Below are 17,307 nucleotides of genomic sequence, written 5' to 3' on the forward strand. Positions count from 1 at the left end.
GCACCGTCGGTACAGACGCTTTATTGCAGCTGTGCTTCAGGGCTGCATCTTGTACGTAGGTACTAGGAGATCTAGACAGGAACCGCGGGGAGTAGCTAGTGTTTTCTGGCCACACGCCCTGTTCAACACGAGGTTATTAAACTTGTCGGGGGTGGCTGGTTTCATAACAGTGCAGTTCTCCAAGTCAGACTGTGAAATACACTTTGAATAAAGGGATTGCAAAACAAGAAAACGGCTACTTTTCCTCTTTGTTCAGCCGACTCCAGTTAGGCTGATTTTTTCCACTTTGGGGTACAAAAACCATCACGGGGCTGTTGGCAGCAGCCTCCACAGGGCTGCCTCCAGCTGCTCTGCGCCCAGCTCCCCTCTGTGGCACCGTGCCTCCCGTTCCCTTTTGTCCAAGTGGCCTCCCTGGGAGACCAAACACGTTTCAGTCATCATCTGCTCCAAGCTGAAGCCTGGTCTCACTCCAGGCAGATGCTGCTGCTGCAGCAAGCCCAGAGCAAGCCCTCTCCATCCGAGGGGACGGCGGTGAGCACGTCTCATGCTCCAGAGAGGGTGCTGGCCGTTTTAAGACAAGGGAAAACAAGCAGAGGTCCTTCCTTTCCCCCACGTCACCGTTATCCCAACACGCTGTCATTGAAAGCAAGGCAGACGACTGCTTTCTGGTGGCCGCTGTATTCCCTCTTGATCTCTCCTGTCTCCACGCACCAAAGTCTGGCCAAGTTATCAGAGGAGGCTGCAACAGAAGAGGAAGAGATGAGGAGATGTTGTGTTGCCCTTCAAACTTTTTTATTAGAAGAAAGGTTGTCCTCTTGCTTCATTCAACAGTTCTGAGTGCTGTTGATGATAGGCAAGGGAGGTGTGCAGAGCAAGACACTTGGTGCATTTTCGTATTATTTGGGATATTCAACACTTCACAGAGAAGTTACTGTGGAAATTACACGTATGTTTTGAAGGGACTACCATGCTGCAAGTACTGCAGGCAGCATTGCTACCAGGTGAAATACACTGGACACGTGAGGATATCTGTCCATTTTAAATGGGAGGCAACAGCCGCCCTATTACAGCACAGGCTGAAAGCTGAAGGGATTTTGTGCGCTGTGCAGTGGGCGGGAGGCTGAGGACTCTATCAGAACAGTTTTCTCTCCTCACACACGGGCACACCAGGGTTTGGCAGTGCCCCCCCTACAGAACCTCAGTCCTGTGTCAGTGCCCGGCCCCACCCAGCCAAACCACGGGCAGTGAGCTGTCGGTGTCCCACCTGTGACAATGTACTGGGAGTCCCCGGAGAAGGCACAGTCCCACATCCAGCCACGAGAGGTTTCCCCTGGGTTATTGCTCTTAATGCTCAGCTCTGTCATCAGAGAGAAGTTTGAAGTCCTCCAGATCTTACACGTCTGGTCTGCAGAACATGTAGCCAAGAGCCTGCAATGAGACACACACAGGTAACCCTGTTAGTCACGGTGTGCCTAAAGCCTCTCATTAATACATGTGTAGAACAGTAATAAACCAGAGACCTGTGCTCTCTGTAATCAGATTTCTTTAGCCCTGTGTCATCTGCCTTATGAGGTCAAGCTGTACTGACCTGGTGAAGGAGCACACCAAGTTCCCCACTTGCTCCTGGAGATCAGAAGTGGACCCCAGCTGTGAGCCCAGCGCGTGGCTGGGAACCCGCAGAAACACTGCGAGACCACGGGGACACCCCGGGGACACGCAGACCGCAGCCCCCCGCTGCTGTGACCGCCCCTGTCCCGCTCCTCCCGGGGACCCGCAGCACGGAACCCAGAGCCGGGGGCACGGCTGCTCCCGTCGGGGCTGGGCGAGGGGCTGGCAGCCACTCACGTGGAGTCGGGGCTGAACTTGCACTGCAGGGCGTAGCGGTTGTGCGCCGGGATCTTGGTCTTGGGGATCAGCTGGGTCACCTCCTCTCCGATGCCGCCCGTCAGGTTCCACACGTAGCAGTTTCCCTGCGGGGAGACGGCGGTCTGTGGCCAGGCTGGTGGCCCCCACCCAAAAGCAGCCTGGACTCCCTGTGTCCCACCACAGCACGGGAAACTCCACGGTATGTGGAAACGGGGTGCTCTGCCCACATGAGGACATCCCAGCAGGAGCACCCGTACATCCCACCTCATACCTGAGGCTGTCGGAGCTTACCGAGCTGTTGACAGCCGCCATGTAGCTGGCATCGGGGTCGATGTGCACTGAATTCACAGAAACTTCAGGCTCTGGAATCAGCTGCTCGTTGTGGTCTGTTTTCAGGTCCCAGATGTGAATGGCACCGCTCTGATCGCCCACAATCAGCTCGGCCTGCAAGAAAACAGCAGCCTCTGGGCAATCCCCCCAAAGAGCAGCCCCAGAGCTGAGTCCCAGAACATGCCCCTGCGGCACCAGAGCCTTACTCTGGTTTTAAGCACCAGGGACCTCTTCTGCCTGACCATTCCCAGCACAGAGCTGGGCCTCTGCTCGCCGCTGGGAATGGTTTTGGAGCTCCAGCTCCCAGGCAGACAGCAGCCTGCTGATCGCCCTGAGCACCGAGAGCAAGCCGGGTATCAATCTCACGTTACGCTCTGCAAAAAGGCTGTTTACCTTTGCAGAAGCGTTTGCTAATTTTATAAACCCCAGAACAGACAGCAGGTGCCTAATTTGCAGCACTGTTGTTCAGCTGCTGCTCCAAACAACGTCCACAGAGGTCAGATGACTTTCAGCACGTCTGAGAAGTGGGCATGAGGATGCAGGTTGGCCAGCAAACAACCGAAGCACTCAAGAGCGTACAGACACCTGAAAAACACGAGCCTAAATAGGTTCTTCTCTCTCTCTCTCCCCTTCTCCGAGAGGGTAAGGACAGGAGCCAGCTGAAGGGCAGGAGTTCTGGCTCCGATCCCTGCTCAGCCCAGCAGACAATGCTGGCAGCTCTCCATTCAGACCGGGGCTTTTATCGACAGACTTGCACTGTCCATAATTTTAGCAGAATCCCTAGAGGAGATCAGGTCATCGGGCGCGGCTGATCTTGTACCTGCGAGCAACGGCTTGTTTCTGGGGAAGACAATCATCCCCCGATATATTGAGCTGACTGTGCAGCACAGAGGCGTCTTCTGGACGCCTCAGTCCTCAGCCCACCCTTAGCAGGTGCGAGTACAATTGCTAAAGCCGTCACGGCTTAACCCAGGCTGCGAGAAATCCCTCTGAGAACTGAGCCAGCAGCACTGCAGCGAGGAATTGCACAGGCGGATGAAGCTACCTGAATACATACTGCCACCTCTGGGCTCATTAACTCTGTCCTGCTCACAACGCTTCTCCTGCGACTCAGCAGCATCACGGTCGGGGATTATTTCACGTTTATCATCTATGTACAGCTTTTGTTTTACTGCAATACAGCACTATAGGAGCATCAGCAACATTTGGATGAAGTCTGGTTCAAATAACTGGTCTCAAATTCAGTCCAAAACTCAGGATTTGCAAAATTGAACCCTTGCAAAATGAAAAGCGAAGAAATATTTCTGTTACTCATCTTTTTTAAAAGGTCTGCTCTCGAGACACATAAACCTTGCGCTACCACATCTGCAACTCCAACCCCGCAGCCCTGGGCATGCAAAATGGACCGGACATGCCGTCAACGCTGCACTGATAGGCGCTGATTCTCACTGCCATCTCCTCTAACGCGTCGCTCTCCTCATTAGCTTTGTTTCCTTAGCCCAAGCAATCCCTGTGGCAGCTTTTGAACCAACTGGTGGCTCCCCAGCAAATCCAACGGGAGTCACGAAGGGAACTGGGGCTGTGGGCCTCTCTGCTTTTTCTTGCTGGCAGTGCTAAGAGCAGAGCCCCCCAGCCCGCCCCACGCCACCCGCTGCCCTCCCATCGCACTTGGTTTGATGCGTGGGGTGGTCCCCAAGGGGTGGGACGAGAGGCTGGCACAGCCACTTCGCCGCCTCTTTGCGGCAGCCAGCAATTAGCACAGACGAGCCCAGCAGAGGCACCCACGCCCGACCCACGAGTCGGCCTGCAGCAGGTGCAAAACAACAGGGGCACGAGCCCAGAACGTCTGCTCACCCACAGCCCCTCCTGGGGATGTTTGCTGCCCCGTGCAAGTCAGGGGCAGGGATGCACTCTGCCTGCACCACGAGGCTGTCCCCGCACCGACCCCAGCCCTGGGTGCAAGAAGCTGCCGCTGCTGGTCCCGCGGTGCCACCAGCATCCCCAGCCCCCCGGGGGCCGAGCGGCGCTGCTGGCTGCCGAGCGTTTGGGCGCCCACCGTCTCCTCCAGGAATGATGGCAGCGAGGGGCTAGCAAAGGCGGAGCTGTACGGCTCCAAACCCGTCCGTGCCCTGCCCGAGGCTGTGAGCTAGGGACCATCTCTGCGCATTACCCTGCTGACAGCCCGCTCCCAGCGCCCATGGCAGCACCGCCTGCTGTCACCAACCTGATACACGCAGCCAGTGGCACACAAGGCGTTTTCACACGGGGAACACGACTTGCTGCAGCTGCCAGTACAAAACCCCGCAGCCCCCCGGGTTCCCCAGGAGCAGCGCTGGCAGCGTGAGCTGGGAAATCGCAGAGGAGCCGGCACTCACCTGGTTGGGGTGCAGGCAGACACAGTTAATGGGAGCGTTCACCTGGAAGATCCGCTGGCACTGGAGGTTGCGGGACCTGCGACGGAACGACGCGGGCAAGTGTTGGGGCTGCCCCGGGGCACCCACCCGGCCCCACGGCGGGGGGGGGGGAAGCGCGGCCGCCCTGCCCACCTGAGGTCCCAGATGCGCGCCATGCAGTCCTCCCCGCCCGTGTACATCCAGCGGCCGTCCTCGTGGAAGCCCACCGAGGTGATGTTCTTGCTCACGCCGTCGTAGTTGATGACGGGGTTGGGGTTGTTGGAGTTGAGGTCGTACATGCGGATGTGCTGGTAGCCTGCGGCACCGGGCGGCGCTCAGCGGGGCGGGGGGGGGGGGGGGGACCGGGCCCCACCGCCGCCGCCGCCACCCCGGGGCTCACCTGCGGCCGCGATCATGCTGCGGTCCGGCGTGATCTCCAGCGCGTTCACCTGCTGCGGGCGCCGGTAAGGATGGGAACGGCACCGGGACCCCCCCGCGCACCATGACACCCCCCCCCCCCCCGGTAACGGCACCGGGACCCCCCACACACACACCCCGTCCCTCCTCCGTTACCAGCACCGGGCCTTCCCCCACACCCAGCGGCTGCCCCCCGGTAACAGCACCGAGCCCCCCCCGCACCGCCCCACCCGGTAACGGCACCGGGACCCCCGGTAACGGCACGGGGCGCCCCGCACCCCCGTCCGCCCCCCGGCAGCAGCACCGGGCCTCCCCCCGCACCCACCGCGGCCCCCGGTGACAGCACCGGGCCCCCCCCGGTAACGGCCCCGCTGGTGCCGCCGGTGAGGATACGGAGTCCTGGTGCTGCACGGTGCGCGTGCAGATGCCGCTGTGCGCCTGCCAGAAGCGCACGGTGTGGTCGTAGCCGGCGGTGGCCAGGATGACGGGGTCGCTGCCCACCGTGCCCTGCGCCGCGTTCATGGCCCCGCCGCCACCGGCGCCCGGCACGCTGCCGGCCGCGCCCCGCTCTGCGCATGCGCCGCGCGGCCCCGCCCGCCGCCGCCGCCGCCGCCGGCACTCCGCGCACGCGCGCCGCGATCCTGCCCCCCCCCCCTCCCTCCCTCCGCACAGCGCGCGGGCCGCCCCGGTGTCGTCACGCGCGGGGCGGGGCCTTGCGCGGGGAGGGGGCGGGGCCACCAGCGCGGAGGGCGGGGCCTGCCCGGAGGGGGCGGGGCTGGGGTGGGGGCGGGCGGCGGCGGCACCGGCGGGGGGCGTGGGGGGGGCACCGGGCGCACGGGGTACGGGGGGGTTCGGGGGGGGCCGGGGCACCCGGGGCACAGGGGCTCGGGGACACCGGGCGCAAGGATGGCGGGGCGGGCCGGGGGGCACCGGGCAGCTCCCGGTGGGCGGCGGCGCTCGCTGCGGCCGGGCCCTTTAAGAGCGGCGGCGGCGGCGGCGGGGCGTGCTCGCGCCCGTGCTCGTGCCCGCGCCCGGTGCTGCCCGCCGCGGCCCCGCGCGTGCCGGTAAGGGCGGGCGGGGGGAGCGGGGGTGCAGCGGAGCAGCCCCGCCGCCGGTACCGGGCCGCCCCTGCCGCGCTGTGCCCGCAGGTCCCGGCCGCGGAAGGTGAGCGGGGCGCGGAACCGGGGGGCTGCGGGCACGGGGCTGCGGCTGCCAGCGGGCCGTGACCGACCCGGGGCCTTGGCGCGGGGGGGCAAAGCCCGGGACGCCGCCTCCCCGGTAAATAACGGGCAGCGACGGCGCCGGTGCTGGCGAGCCGGCTGCACGAGGCCTCGTCCGCGCGCGGTGCAGCCTCCCCGGGGCCGGGGGTGCCGAGCCCCATCCCGCTCCGTGCACCCCCACCGGGCGTGCGGCGGGCCCGGGCCCGGAGCGGTGCCCAGCCGTGTCCCTGCGGCCCGAGGTCCTGCCCCAAACCGGCCGGGCGCGGGCAGCAGGGCCGTGGGGCCGGCAGGGCGCTCAGCACCGTGCCCAGGTGGTGCTGCCCTGCCCCGTGGGGGGACCTTGTGCCCTCGGCACTGCGCGCCCCTCGCTGGCCCCGCGGGAGGTGGCGGCAGGGGTCAGGGTCGCATCCGGAACGGGGCCGGTTTGGGGCCCGAGGCGCCGGGCGGCTCGCAGCGGCTCTCCCCTGGTGCCACCGCTCTGGCAGCGCAGACGAACCCTCCGTCAGCTGAGGCTCTGCACCAGCAGCAGCCCAAATCTGCTTTTCCGCTCCCAAATCCAGCAGCGCGGCGTTTAACCCCGAGCAATGGCACGTTGGGGCACAGCCCAGCAGAAGGGGCCGCTTGCGGCTGCCCCCGTGCTGGCAGGGGGGCCCGGCGGCTACGTGCCGTCCCCGCACGTCCCTGCCCTCGGGGCGAGCTGCTGCCCCCCTCGCTGGGCTCAGATCTGGGGGCGGTTTGCTCTCGCCCTGCTCAGAGGATGTTTTCTGGCAGGGGGAAGGTCTCATGCCCCTTCCCCGGGCTGGTGCCAAGGACTCACCGCCCCAGGTGCACGCTGCGGGCTGTGCAGGGTGAGGGTCTCTGGGCTGCCCCCCAGCCCATGGAAAGGTGAAGGTGCTGGGGATGGCACCGCAGCACCCCCGGGAGCCGAAATAACGTGCTGTGCGAGCTGCTGCCTGGTCCCCAGGGGCACCCAGTGCTGGGGGCCACCGTGGCTGTGCCGCAGCCCTCGCCCTGGCCGTGCCTGGTGCCCACCGCCCGGTGCCCATCGCTTCTCCCCCCGCAGGTGCCATGGCCGCCCCGTGATGCCCCCTGGCAGGGCTGCCCCGTGCCCAGCCCTCATCCTGTCACATCCCTCGGAGGCGACGCCGGAGCACCCGCAGCAGGACCTGCCCCGCGGCCACCGCTCTGTTTGAGCTGGCAGAGCTCGAGGAGGCTGCGCTCGGGGGCAGAGGCCGAGGCAGGTCCCGACACCAGCCCCGGCGCACATGAGGTAGGGGGGGCACGGGAGGCCTCTGGGCACGTCCCTGCGGGGGAGCAGGGTGGCAGGAGGGGTCTCCCCGTGTCCGCTTTCTCTGGGCCTCACAAGGGTCTGTGGGGTGCCCTGCGCTCGGGGTCTGTGTCAGCACCCAGCAGCCATGGCCTGCCAGCGGAGCACCAAGCTGAACCTGCTGCGCCTCGCCGTGCTGCTCGTCGTGGCCTTGGCCGGCATCAAGTTCCTCTTCCGCGACAGGTGAGGTGGGAGCGGGACCGGGGCACGAGCGGGGGGACCCCTGCAGCGTCAGGGTCCCGGTGGGGGACGTGCCCCCAGCCCTGCTCTGCTCCCTGCAGCTTGACCCTGGAGCTGCACAAGCACGTCAGCAAGGACAGCGGGTTCTGGGGGGACACGGGTGACACCAGCCAGGGCGCCGGCCCCCGGAGCCAGGCTCTGGAGCTCCCCGTGGCAAAGATAACGGCCCCGAGGCAGGGCGCTGGGCAGCAGGTCCCCAAGGACATCAGTGCCACCGAGATGAGGCTTGTCCACCTCGACCTCAAGGGAGCTGCGCCCAAGGTCTCCTACCTGGAGCAGGTGAAGGCGCTGGGGACTGGCTGAGCGGGGCAAGGCTGGGCACGGCCATCCCCGCTGACACCCGCAGCCGGGGGTGCCAGCAGGCTGAGCCTGCCCTGCCGTCCCGCAGCTCTTCCCACTCCTGTCCCGGCTGGGCGCCAACGGGGTCCTGATCGAGTACGAGGACATGTTCCCCTTCAAGGGCGAGCTAGAAGTCCTCAGGTCTCCGTACGCTTACAGGTGAGCTGGGGCTGGTGCTGAGCTGGCCGAGGGGATGGCGGCACCGCTGGTGCCAGGCTGGGTGTGCCCTGCCTGGGCCGTGCCCGAGAGAACCGTGCCCGAGCTGTGCGTGGTGCTGCAGGCAGACCTGCTGCCTGCTCTGCTGAGTCAATATTTGTGTCCCCAAAGCCAAGTCCCCACAGGTGTGGGGCAGCCGGGAGAGCTGGGGTGGGGCAGGGCGGCTGGGGCAGGGCAGGGTGCTGGAGGAGGAAGAGGAGGAGGAGGAGAAGGGAATGTCCTCGTGCCCGTGTGGCCCGCACTGAGGCTGTCCCTGCCCTCCCCAGCGAGGAGGACATCGAGTGGATCCAGCAGCTGGCGGAGCTGCACAAGCTGGAGGTGGTTCCCCTGGTGCAGACCTTCGGGCACGTGGAGGTAGGGGCCAGGGGCGTTTGCTGGGGGGGCAGGATGGGGACACCGAGAGGTGGCGAGGGGCTGCGTCCCCAGCACCTGGCTTGCAGATGGATGTGTCGCTGGGTCCGTGTCACTGGGTCCGTGTCCCCAGCCCTGCTCCTCCGTCCCCCCTTTTTGGCCCACGTCCGGCCCCCATGCCGGGTTTCCTCCCCACGCAGTTCATCCTCAAGCACGAGAAGTACCAGCGCCTGCGGGAGGTCGAGCGCTTCCCCAACAGCTTCAACCCCCACGTCCCGGACACGCTGGCGCTGCTCAAGAGCCTCCTGTCGCAGGTGATGGAGAAGCACAGGCGCTCCTCCTGGATCCACATCGGGGCGGACGAGGTGGGCTCTGCAGGACCCCAGCCACCGCCGGGTACCAGGCCTGCCCCGAGGGGTGCTGAGCACCCCCTGACCCCAAATCCAGGTCTTCCACCTCGGGGAGGGGATGGACTCCAAGAGCTGGATGAGCCACAACAGGGGTGACGTGGGCACCATGTACCTGAAGCACATCAAGCAGGTGCTGGGCTTCATCGCCGCGCGGTACCGGGGGCTGCGGGCGCTCATGTGGGACGACATGCTGAGGAAGATCAGCGCGGGAGCCCTGCGGGGTGAGAGGATGGGGACGGCAGCGGTGGCACCCCGTCGGGCGTCTTGGTGGGGGCGTGAGGATCCCCAGGCACCCTCCTGCTGCTGGCCCCGGTGCTCACGTCCCTGTCCCTGCCCTGTCCCTGCCTTGCAGAGTCTGGGATAGCAAAGCACGTCTCACCTGTGGTGTGGTTCTACGCGCCCGACTTTGAGGTCGAGCAGATCGGTAAGGTGCCATGCCAGGACCCTGGGCAGTGGAGAGGGGGGGGACACGATCCCATGGCTGGTGGCACCGCTGCTGCAGCCACCACACCGAGCCCAGCTGGCCCCCAGGATGGTGGCACAGGGTCTCGTGCCTGTCCCTGCCATCCCGCTGTCTCCCGGGGTGATGCCTCCCGCTCACCTGGGCCACGTTGGCACCTGCTCTCCTTCCAGCCCCCAGAAGCCCCCCTGTGCACAGGCTCCTGCTTTTGGCACAGCAGCCCCTGGCAGCCGGGGTGGCCCTGCCCACCCCGTGCCACCCCACACCACTGGGCCACGAGCGTGACCCCGCTCCCCCGGTGCCGCAGGGCAGTTCCTGGCCAAGTACGCGGAGAGCGGCTTCGAGGCCGTGTGGTTCGCCAGCGCCTTCAAGGGCACCACGGGCCCGGCGCAGGCCTGGCCCCCGCTGAACCACCACGTGAGGAACCAGCTCAGCTGGCTGCGGGTGATGCAGGCCGTGCCGCGCTTCGCCCCGCTGCGCTTCCAGGGCATCGTCCTCACCGGCTGGCAGAGGTGGGCGCCGTGGCACGCGTCCCAGCCCCGCCGCCCGGCAGCCGCGCACGAGGCGACGGCACGGCTGTCCCTGCCCCGCAGGTACGACCACTACTCGGTGCTCTGCGAGCTGCTGCCCGTCGGCATCCCCTCCCTGGCTGCGTGCCTGCAGACCCTGGTGCACGGTGAGCGGGGCCGTGCCCCTCGTCCCCACCCTTCCCACCCCGCGGCATCGCTGGAGCCCCCTTGGCTGCCGGGGAGGGGGCAGCAGGGCTCCGCTCCCCTGGTGTGGTGCGGGGTCACCTGGGTCCCTCTCCTCGTCCTCCCCAGGGGGCTTCATGGAAGAGACGCGGAGGAAGGTCCTGGACGTGCTGGGCTTCCAGAGCATGCAGCTGGAGCAGGGCACGTGGTGCGTGGCTGCGGCACGGAGCCGGGTGCCTGCTGCTCCCCAGGGGTGCACCGGGGGGATCAGGGGTTGCTGCCCCCAGCCCTGCAGGGTGCGGGGGCTCACCACCCAGCCTGGAGCTGCGGCTGGTGCTGCGCCACGTGCTGGGCTCTCACCTCCTCTCCGTGCTTTCCTCACAGTGAGGGAAGGGGAGCTTTCCCCGGCGTAGAAATCTATCACATGGTGGAGCAGGTAAACGGCCACCTGAAGGAGAGCATCCAGAAAGCCCTGGAGGAAGAGAGGTAACGGCGGTGGGAGGGTCTGGCCGTGGGGCTGGAGCAGTGGGGACCTGCAGGGTCAGGGTGGCCCCCTGCACCCCCCCCCTTGTGCCTCCCCAGCGGCATCAAGGGCTGGTTCAGCCCCTACCATCGGAAGCACCAGTTTGGGAACCCCCGCAACATGGAGAGCTTCGGCAGCAAGGTGCTCAAGTACGTGGGGTGCCGGGGGCCAGGAGCAGCTCCGGGTCCCTACGTGGGGCTGGGTTGGTGGCTGTGAGGAGGTCCCAGTCTCACTCTGGGGGAGCTGGAGCCAGCTCTCACCCCGCTGTCCCCACCCCAGGCTCCACGAGGACTGGGAGAGCCTCGTCCGTGAGCTGCGTGCCCAGCTGGAGAGCATCTACTTCCCCGACACGGTGGAAGAGTGGATGGAGGAGAACATCAACCCCTACCTGGACCAGCTGCGGGACCTGGTCCGGGACTACCGGGCCATCATCCGCCTCAACGCCCGGCCCAAGGCGTCCTAGGGGCTGCGCCCCCTGGCTCCAGCTGCCCCCTGGGACTGGGCTGCAGGAGCCCCAGTTGTGGTTTGGTTTGCTGGCTGCACCCCTCTTCTGCTCGAGGCATGGCTGCTGGTTGTTTCGTACTGCACAGAGAGCTCCTGCGCGCCCCGCTCCCACAATAAAGTATTTTTGTAGATGCTGCTGGGTGATGGAGGGGGACACGGATCTGCCCCCTCCCTGCAGGCACGGGGGAGATGGCGTGGGAGCAGTGAAGGGATCAGCCCAGCTGGGTGGGGAGGGGACCCCTCTTCTCTGCCCTGTGGGGGGCTTCAGGGCTCGGGGCTGGGGACCCTGTTTCAGGCGCCGCAGGTCCTGCCCCAGACAAGGCGGCTGTGCTTCTTTTGGGGACAGAAACGGGGGCGTGGGGAGGCGCAGCCCCAGCGCAAAGTGTGGTGGTACTGGAGCTGGAGGCTTTGGCAGCTACAGGGCAGGATGGGGGCAGCCGCTGACCCCTGGGGACGCCGCTGTCCTTCGTGCTGGCTGTAGGGGTGGCCGTCCCCTCCCTGCGGTGCGGGACCCAGCCCGGGAGAGTGCTGCCAAGGGCAGAGCTAGCCACGCGAGGGCTGCCGCTCCGGCCATTTCCTTGCCTGGTTCATGGCGAGGTGTCACAGGGGCCCTGCCAGGCTCCCCCCAGCGCCCCCTCCCCAGCTCCGTGGCTGCTCTCAGCAGCAGCCCCCCCGAGAGCACCGATGGCCGCGAGGGAAGAGCACGGCACCGCTTCCTGCGCCGAGCCGTTCCCAAGGCGCAGCCTTTCATCTCGCCTTCCTCCCTTCCCAGCCAGCGCCCGGGGCCTCCGCTGCCTCCTGTGCTGGCAGCCCTCGATCCTGCACGGGGGGAGCCTGTGCGGGGCGTGCATCCTGCAGCAGGGCTGCCTCCGGCTGCTGCCAGCGAGGGGTCCCGTGCGGCGGTGCCTCCGCGTGCCCGGCCCTGCTGCAGGGGGAGGCGAAGGGAAGCCCCCCGTGCCCACAGCTCTCCCTGTCCAGGACACCGGTTTCGGCTCCACGTGCACAGGGCGGTGATGTGGATGCTTCGCTGCACATTTTTCTGTTCCGCAAGGACCAACCGTGCTCGGCAAGAGCCTGGAGGAAGCTGCAGAGACAGGGGTCAATCTGGGGCTCCTGCTGCCACGGCGTGGCTCAGGGGGACGGGAGGGACACACAGCCCTGCCGCCCACGTCCCAGTGCAGCTGCAGGCAGTCTGGTGTCCTGGGGGCTGTCCCATCCCCGGGTGCTGGCACTGGGCAGGAGAGCCTTGATACAGAGGGCTGCGGGATACGAAGGAGCCTTCATTGAGGAGCTGCGTTTGTGTCATTGAGTGGTGGCACACCCGAGGGAAGCCCTGACCTGCTGGGGCAGCCCGGGCACGTGCAGAGCCCCAGCCCCCAGCCCGGGAGCCCCGCAGCAGCTCAGGTCCCCGTGCGGCCGCGCACCGCCAGCCTGCGGGATTAGAGGGCAGATTAGGCGGCGTCTCGTGCTGGAAACCCAAATGTCCTGGATTGGAAAGTGGGGGCGGGGAGAGGAGAAGGACCCCGCTGCCCCCGAGTCAGCCAGAGCCGGGGGCTGCAGGGGGAGGTGGGGGCTGAGGAGTGTGGCCTTGGGCTCCAGCCGGGGGGCACCGGCCAGCCTGGGCAGGCCTGGGGTGGGCGAGGGGCACTGTGGGGCAGTCGGCTGATGTTGGTCTGGGTGTTGCCTTGTTCTCCCCATCCTTCCCCCTGCCACGTGCACCCACCTGGGTCGGCGGCTGCCTGTCCCCGTGCACTGCACCCAGTGGGGCGCTGCAGCTGCCTGCCCTGTGCAGCCGCCTGCTCGCTGCCCCGCTCACTGCGGGCCGTGCTGTCCAGTGCCAGCTTCTGGACACGCACGCCCCAAGGCTGGTTTCCCAGAGCCGGGGCCTCAGCGAGCCTTTTAGGCAGTGGCTTGTGGGGGAGGGCAGAAATTTGTTCACGACTTTGTGCAGGTGGTGGCGGGGCTCTGCACTGGCCGGCACCAGTAGCACAGTGAGCCTTGTCCATCGCTGCCCCACTTCCTAGGGGTTCACCAGCACCCTCCTGGCCCTGGCCCAGGCAGGCATCCTCCAGCACCTTCAATGCCTCAGTCCTTTAAGGCACAAGAAAACGCACGGGGACGAATGTCACCGGCCATTGTGTCTGCAAAAGCGGAAAATGAGGCAGTAATCAGGGCTTTATTTAAGGGAATCGAGCAGCTCCCCCAGCCCGCGTCCGTTACCAGCTGCCGGGGGGGGGCTGCAGGGGCCGGGCAGAGCCGCGGGACGGGGCCCTGGGACGGGGCCTCCCGGCGGGCACGGCCCCCCCGGCCCTCCCCCGGGTGCCGCAGCCGCACCGAGCCCCCCCCCCCAAGCCTCGCCCCGCTCCGGCCGCACCGCGACCTCCCCGGGACCCCCCCTCCGGGAGCCGCCAGCCCCGGGCGGGCCCCCCCGCGCCCCCTCCCCTTCCTGCCCCCGGGCACCCCAGCCCCCTCCCCGCGCTCCCGGCGCCCCCCCCCGCCCCCCCCCCCAGCCGGGGCTCCCGCCCCTCCGTTTCCCTCCCCCCCCCAGATTCCTCCCCCTCCGCTCCTGCCGTGCGCCCCGGTGCGGCTCCCGAGCGGCCGCGGTGCCCCCCCGCGCTCCCGGTGGGGGCCCCCCCGCCCCGCCGCGCCCCGCCCCGCCCCGGGCGCCCGCCGCCGCCGCCGCCGCCCCCGCCTCCGGAGCGGGCTGGGGAGGGGGGGCCCGCGCCGAGCGGAGCCGAGCCGAGCCGAGCCGAGCCGAGCCGAGCCGAGCCGCGCCAGCCGCCCGCCCGCCCCTCGCCGCGGAGGATGCTCGGGCCGTGAGCCCGCAGCCGGCAGCCCCGGCGCCGCGGAGCCATGGGCAAGGACCAGGAGCTGGTGCAGGCGGTGAAGGCGGAGGACGTCGCGGCCGTGCAGAAGCTGCTGCAGAGGCCCAAGCCCGGCAAAGCCAGTGAGTGCCGCGCCGCGGGGGCCGGGCCGGGCCGGGCCGGGCGGGGGGCGGCGGCGGCGCCGCGGGCGGCGACCGGCAGCGGCCCCGGGCGGGGCGGCGGGGGCCGGTACCCGCAGCCCGGCCGCCCTGCCCCTCCCCGGCCCCGAGCATCCCCGGTGCGGTGCGGTGCGGTGCGGTGCGGGCGGGGGCCCCCGGGCATCCCCGGCAGCGCCCCGGGGCTCGGCCCGGCCCGGCCCGGCTGGGGGGGGGCCGGCGGGGCTGCGGGGGGGGGCGGGCGGCGGCGGCGGAGCGTCCCCGGGAGCCGCGCGGGCGCTCGGCGCTGCACGGGCTCGGCGGGCCCGGTACAGCCCCGCAGCGCCTCCCGCGCTGCCCGCGCCCCGGAGCGGTTCCGAGCCCCCCGGGGAGCCGGGCCGGGCCGGGCCGCTGCAGCCCCGGGGGCTGGGGAAGGGCGGGGGGGGCACAGGCGGGGGCATCCGTGCGCGTCTGTGGGCACGGACCTGCGTGTGTGCAGCAGGGCTGCCGGCGCCTGCACACATATGTGCGTGTGTGCAGCTGTGCCCGTGCTCGTCTACGTGCGTGCCCGGGTGTGCGTGTGTGCCTGTGTTTGGGTGCGCGACTGTGTTTGTGTGCCGGTGTGTACCCTGGCATATGTGTGTTTGGATGTGGCTGTGTTGGTGTTTCTCCGTGTGGGGGTGTTTGGATGCATCTCCACGGGTGTCTCCCTGCGAGCATCTCTGCGCCGGGCTCTGCACATCTCTCTCCAGGCGTGCACACCGCTGTGTACGGCCGTGCGCGAGGCTGCGGGGGTGTAGCTGTGCGTCTCCGTGTGTACATGTGTGTGGCTCCGGGAGCGTCTGCTCTCTGTGCGTTTTAACTGCTCTGCTGAGGCGTTTTACCCGGGACTGAATTATTCATGGTGCTGATGCAGCCGCAGGTTTCAGGCCTGGCGTGCAGGGCTGGCGGGGCCGGGGGCTGTCCCTGGGCTCAGGCACTGCCCCCAGGGAGCACCCACGCGGCACCAAGTCGCAGGGCCGCTGCACGCAGCCCCGCCACCGCTGTGCCCCGAGTCCTTCCCTCTCGGTGCTCCCCAAATGTGGGCACCCCCGTGGCCCCGGAGCTGTGCGGGGCTGTCACAGTGTCCCTTGTCCCTGCTCTCACAGGGATGTTTCTGCCTGAGCGGGGCCAGTGTGTGTGTCCCCTGTGTCCTGGTGCTGAGCAGGGCTGGCACAGCATCCCCCATGTCCCCACTCCTGTGCAGGGCCAGCGTGGCATCCCCCACGTCCTGGTGCCATGCAGGGCTCTTGTTGCATCCCCTGTGCCCACAGCTGTGCAAGGCCAGCACGGTGTCCCTGTGTCTAGCTGCCATGTAGGACCGGCACGGTGTCCCCTGTGCCTCTAGTGCCCCTGCTGAGGGCCTGTGCAGGGAAGGAACAGGCTCCAGCGCCAAGCCTCGTTCTTCCCAACCTACTTCAGGCGCTGCCACTTCGTGGCCTCCCAGCACGGCACATGGGGACAGGGACCATGTGTGGCCCACGCGCTGTCCCCACGCACCCCTCCCAAACCCCCGCTGGCCTGGGCACACAGCTGGCGTCGCTGTGACAACAGCCAGCGGTGCTGTGCCGAGTGCCACCACCTCCTCCCGCATCCCTCTCTTCCCAGCCCTGTTCTGCCACATGTCCCACTGCGGAGCCCCCCGGGTGCTGTGCAGCAGGATGCCCGTGAGACCCGGCGGTGCTCCCTGTGCCGGGCTCGCAGGAAAGGGATGAGGGAACCCCATGATACTGATCCTGGCACCGGGGGGATGCCCGCTGCAGGCCCGGCTGCTTGCCCCGTGCCCAGGTTGGGCTGCACATCTCCAGCTCTGCTGGAGCCCCCAGGGCTGTGCTCCGGGGCTGCTCCTGCTCCCCTGGGGCCCGACCCAGGGCTGTGTGTATGGCAGCAGGTGCCATGCCCCTGGCAGCAGCAGTGGGGCTGGGGGAGCGCTGAGCAGCGGCTGTCCCAATGCCGGGGTGTCCCCGTGCCCTCCCCCCCTCCATGTGCCATTCCCACACATGCCTCCGGTGCTCCCCACGCTCTTCGGCACCGGGAAGATTTGTAACTGTAGCTCTGTTATCTGGATAATATCCTATTCATGTGGGGTTTAATAAATGAGATTTTAAAAATCCCTGCGTGAATTAACACGGGTTGCTATGGCGACGTGGGGCCCGATTTAGCAGAGTGGAGTAAGAGTTTGTGGGGCCCGGGCCGGCCGCAGCGCGCACCGCGTTCGCTTCCCGGGCATCCATAATTGATGAGGTTGTCTGAAAGTTACGCAAATCAGATGCAGGGATTTGGCAGCAAACTGTTTCCCTCCCTGTCCCCTCCTCCCTGGTGCTACCTCGAAGAATTGTAGTGACTTGGCGTTTTCACCTCGCCTCCCCAGCCTGGGCGCTGCGGGGCAGGACGGGGACCTGGGGCGTCCCCAGCAGGGTCTGTGCTGCAGCGTCCCCGTCCCAGGCCTTTGGGCAGCGGGAGACGGAGCTGCGCTGTGCTGGCAGGGGGGTCCCTCGGTGGTGGCATTTTGGAGCAGGCAGGCTCCTTCTCTGCGGGGTTGCTGCCACGCTCAGCTCATCCGCTTGGAAATGGCTTCTGCGTGGCCCCCCAGTGCCGCGGGAGGGACCTCGAGCTGGGGTCGGGTCCCGCTGCCGAGCTTCTCCCACCCACCGTGCTGGGCGCTTTGCAAATCACTTCCACGTGTGGCAGGTTTGTGCAGCAGAGACATCCTCTCCCGTGTCCTCGTGTGCTGCAGGAGCTCTGGGTCCCTCTCTGGGGCTCCTGGGACCGGGTGACCCGCGCTGCCTGGTCGGGCTCCGGAGCTGGGCACGGGGCTCACCACCCTTCGGGATGCTGCCATCCCATGGGGACTGCTCCTGGGCCACGAGCTGGGGCACAGCTCCAGGCAGGAACGCTGCTTCAGCTGCTGTCCTGGCATGAAGGGGGCCAGCGGAGGCAGCCCGGGGCCAGAAGGCAGAAGCCAGGAGCCAGACCCCTCTGGGGTCCCGGGCAGGGCCCTGCTGTGCCGAGGGGCTGGGT

General features: G+C 67.6%; 3 protein-coding genes across 11 annotated transcripts in view; 2 read left to right on the top strand and 1 right to left on the bottom strand.

Annotated features, from left to right (window-relative positions):
- Nucleotides 1–5: 5 nt before the first annotated feature.
- On the bottom strand, nucleotides 6–5,586 carry MLST8 (MTOR associated protein, LST8 homolog). Its single transcript, XM_035563467.1, has 8 exons — nucleotides 5,400–5,586; nucleotides 4,990–5,041; nucleotides 4,743–4,905; nucleotides 4,572–4,647; nucleotides 2,158–2,310; nucleotides 1,846–1,970; nucleotides 1,265–1,428; nucleotides 6–739 (listed from the first exon to the last, which is right to left on the bottom strand). The coding sequence occupies exons 1-8, from the start codon at nucleotides 5,526–5,528 to the stop codon at nucleotides 621–623; spliced, it is 981 nt and encodes a 326-aa protein (XP_035419360.1). The 5' UTR covers nucleotides 5,529–5,586; the 3' UTR covers nucleotides 6–620.
- Nucleotides 5,587–5,800: 214 nt separating this feature from the next.
- On the top strand, nucleotides 5,801–11,417 carry LOC118256463 (hexosaminidase D-like). Of its 9 annotated transcripts, none has more exons than XM_050713813.1 (15): nucleotides 5,801–5,845; nucleotides 7,290–7,496; nucleotides 7,630–7,736; nucleotides 7,835–8,072; nucleotides 8,182–8,291; nucleotides 8,615–8,702; nucleotides 8,900–9,064; nucleotides 9,147–9,330; nucleotides 9,462–9,533; nucleotides 9,877–10,081; nucleotides 10,163–10,245; nucleotides 10,391–10,469; nucleotides 10,646–10,747; nucleotides 10,844–10,933; nucleotides 11,064–11,417. In XM_050713813.1, exons 3-15 carry the CDS (start codon nucleotides 7,642–7,644, stop codon nucleotides 11,245–11,247), a joined length of 1,695 nt encoding a protein of 564 aa, XP_050569770.1. In that variant the 5' UTR covers nucleotides 5,801–5,845; nucleotides 7,290–7,496; nucleotides 7,630–7,641; the 3' UTR covers nucleotides 11,248–11,417. The 9 variants fall into 9 exon arrangements, with proteins under 9 accessions (XP_050569770.1, XP_050569771.1, XP_050569769.1 ...); XM_050713812.1 differs by having other exon boundaries at nucleotides 5,814–5,845; nucleotides 7,593–7,736; XM_035563462.2 differs by lacking the exon at nucleotides 5,801–5,845 and adding an exon at nucleotides 6,012–6,070 and having other exon boundaries at nucleotides 7,593–7,736.
- A 2,724-nt stretch (nucleotides 11,418–14,141) lies between these two features.
- CASKIN1 (CASK interacting protein 1) overlaps nucleotides 14,142–17,307 on the top strand; it is a 30,461-nt gene continuing 27,295 nt past the window's right edge. The window contains exon 1 of the mRNA XM_035563438.1: nucleotides 14,142–14,235. Within this exon, the coding sequence (XP_035419331.1) occupies nucleotides 14,142–14,235 (94 nt within the window). The remainder of the gene's footprint in view (nucleotides 14,236–17,307) is intronic.

The sequence above is a fragment of the Cygnus atratus genome, chromosome 15, assembly GCF_013377495.2.
Source record: "Cygnus atratus isolate AKBS03 ecotype Queensland, Australia chromosome 15, CAtr_DNAZoo_HiC_assembly, whole genome shotgun sequence".
In the NCBI taxonomy this organism is placed as follows: domain Eukaryota; kingdom Metazoa; phylum Chordata; class Aves; order Anseriformes; family Anatidae; genus Cygnus; species Cygnus atratus.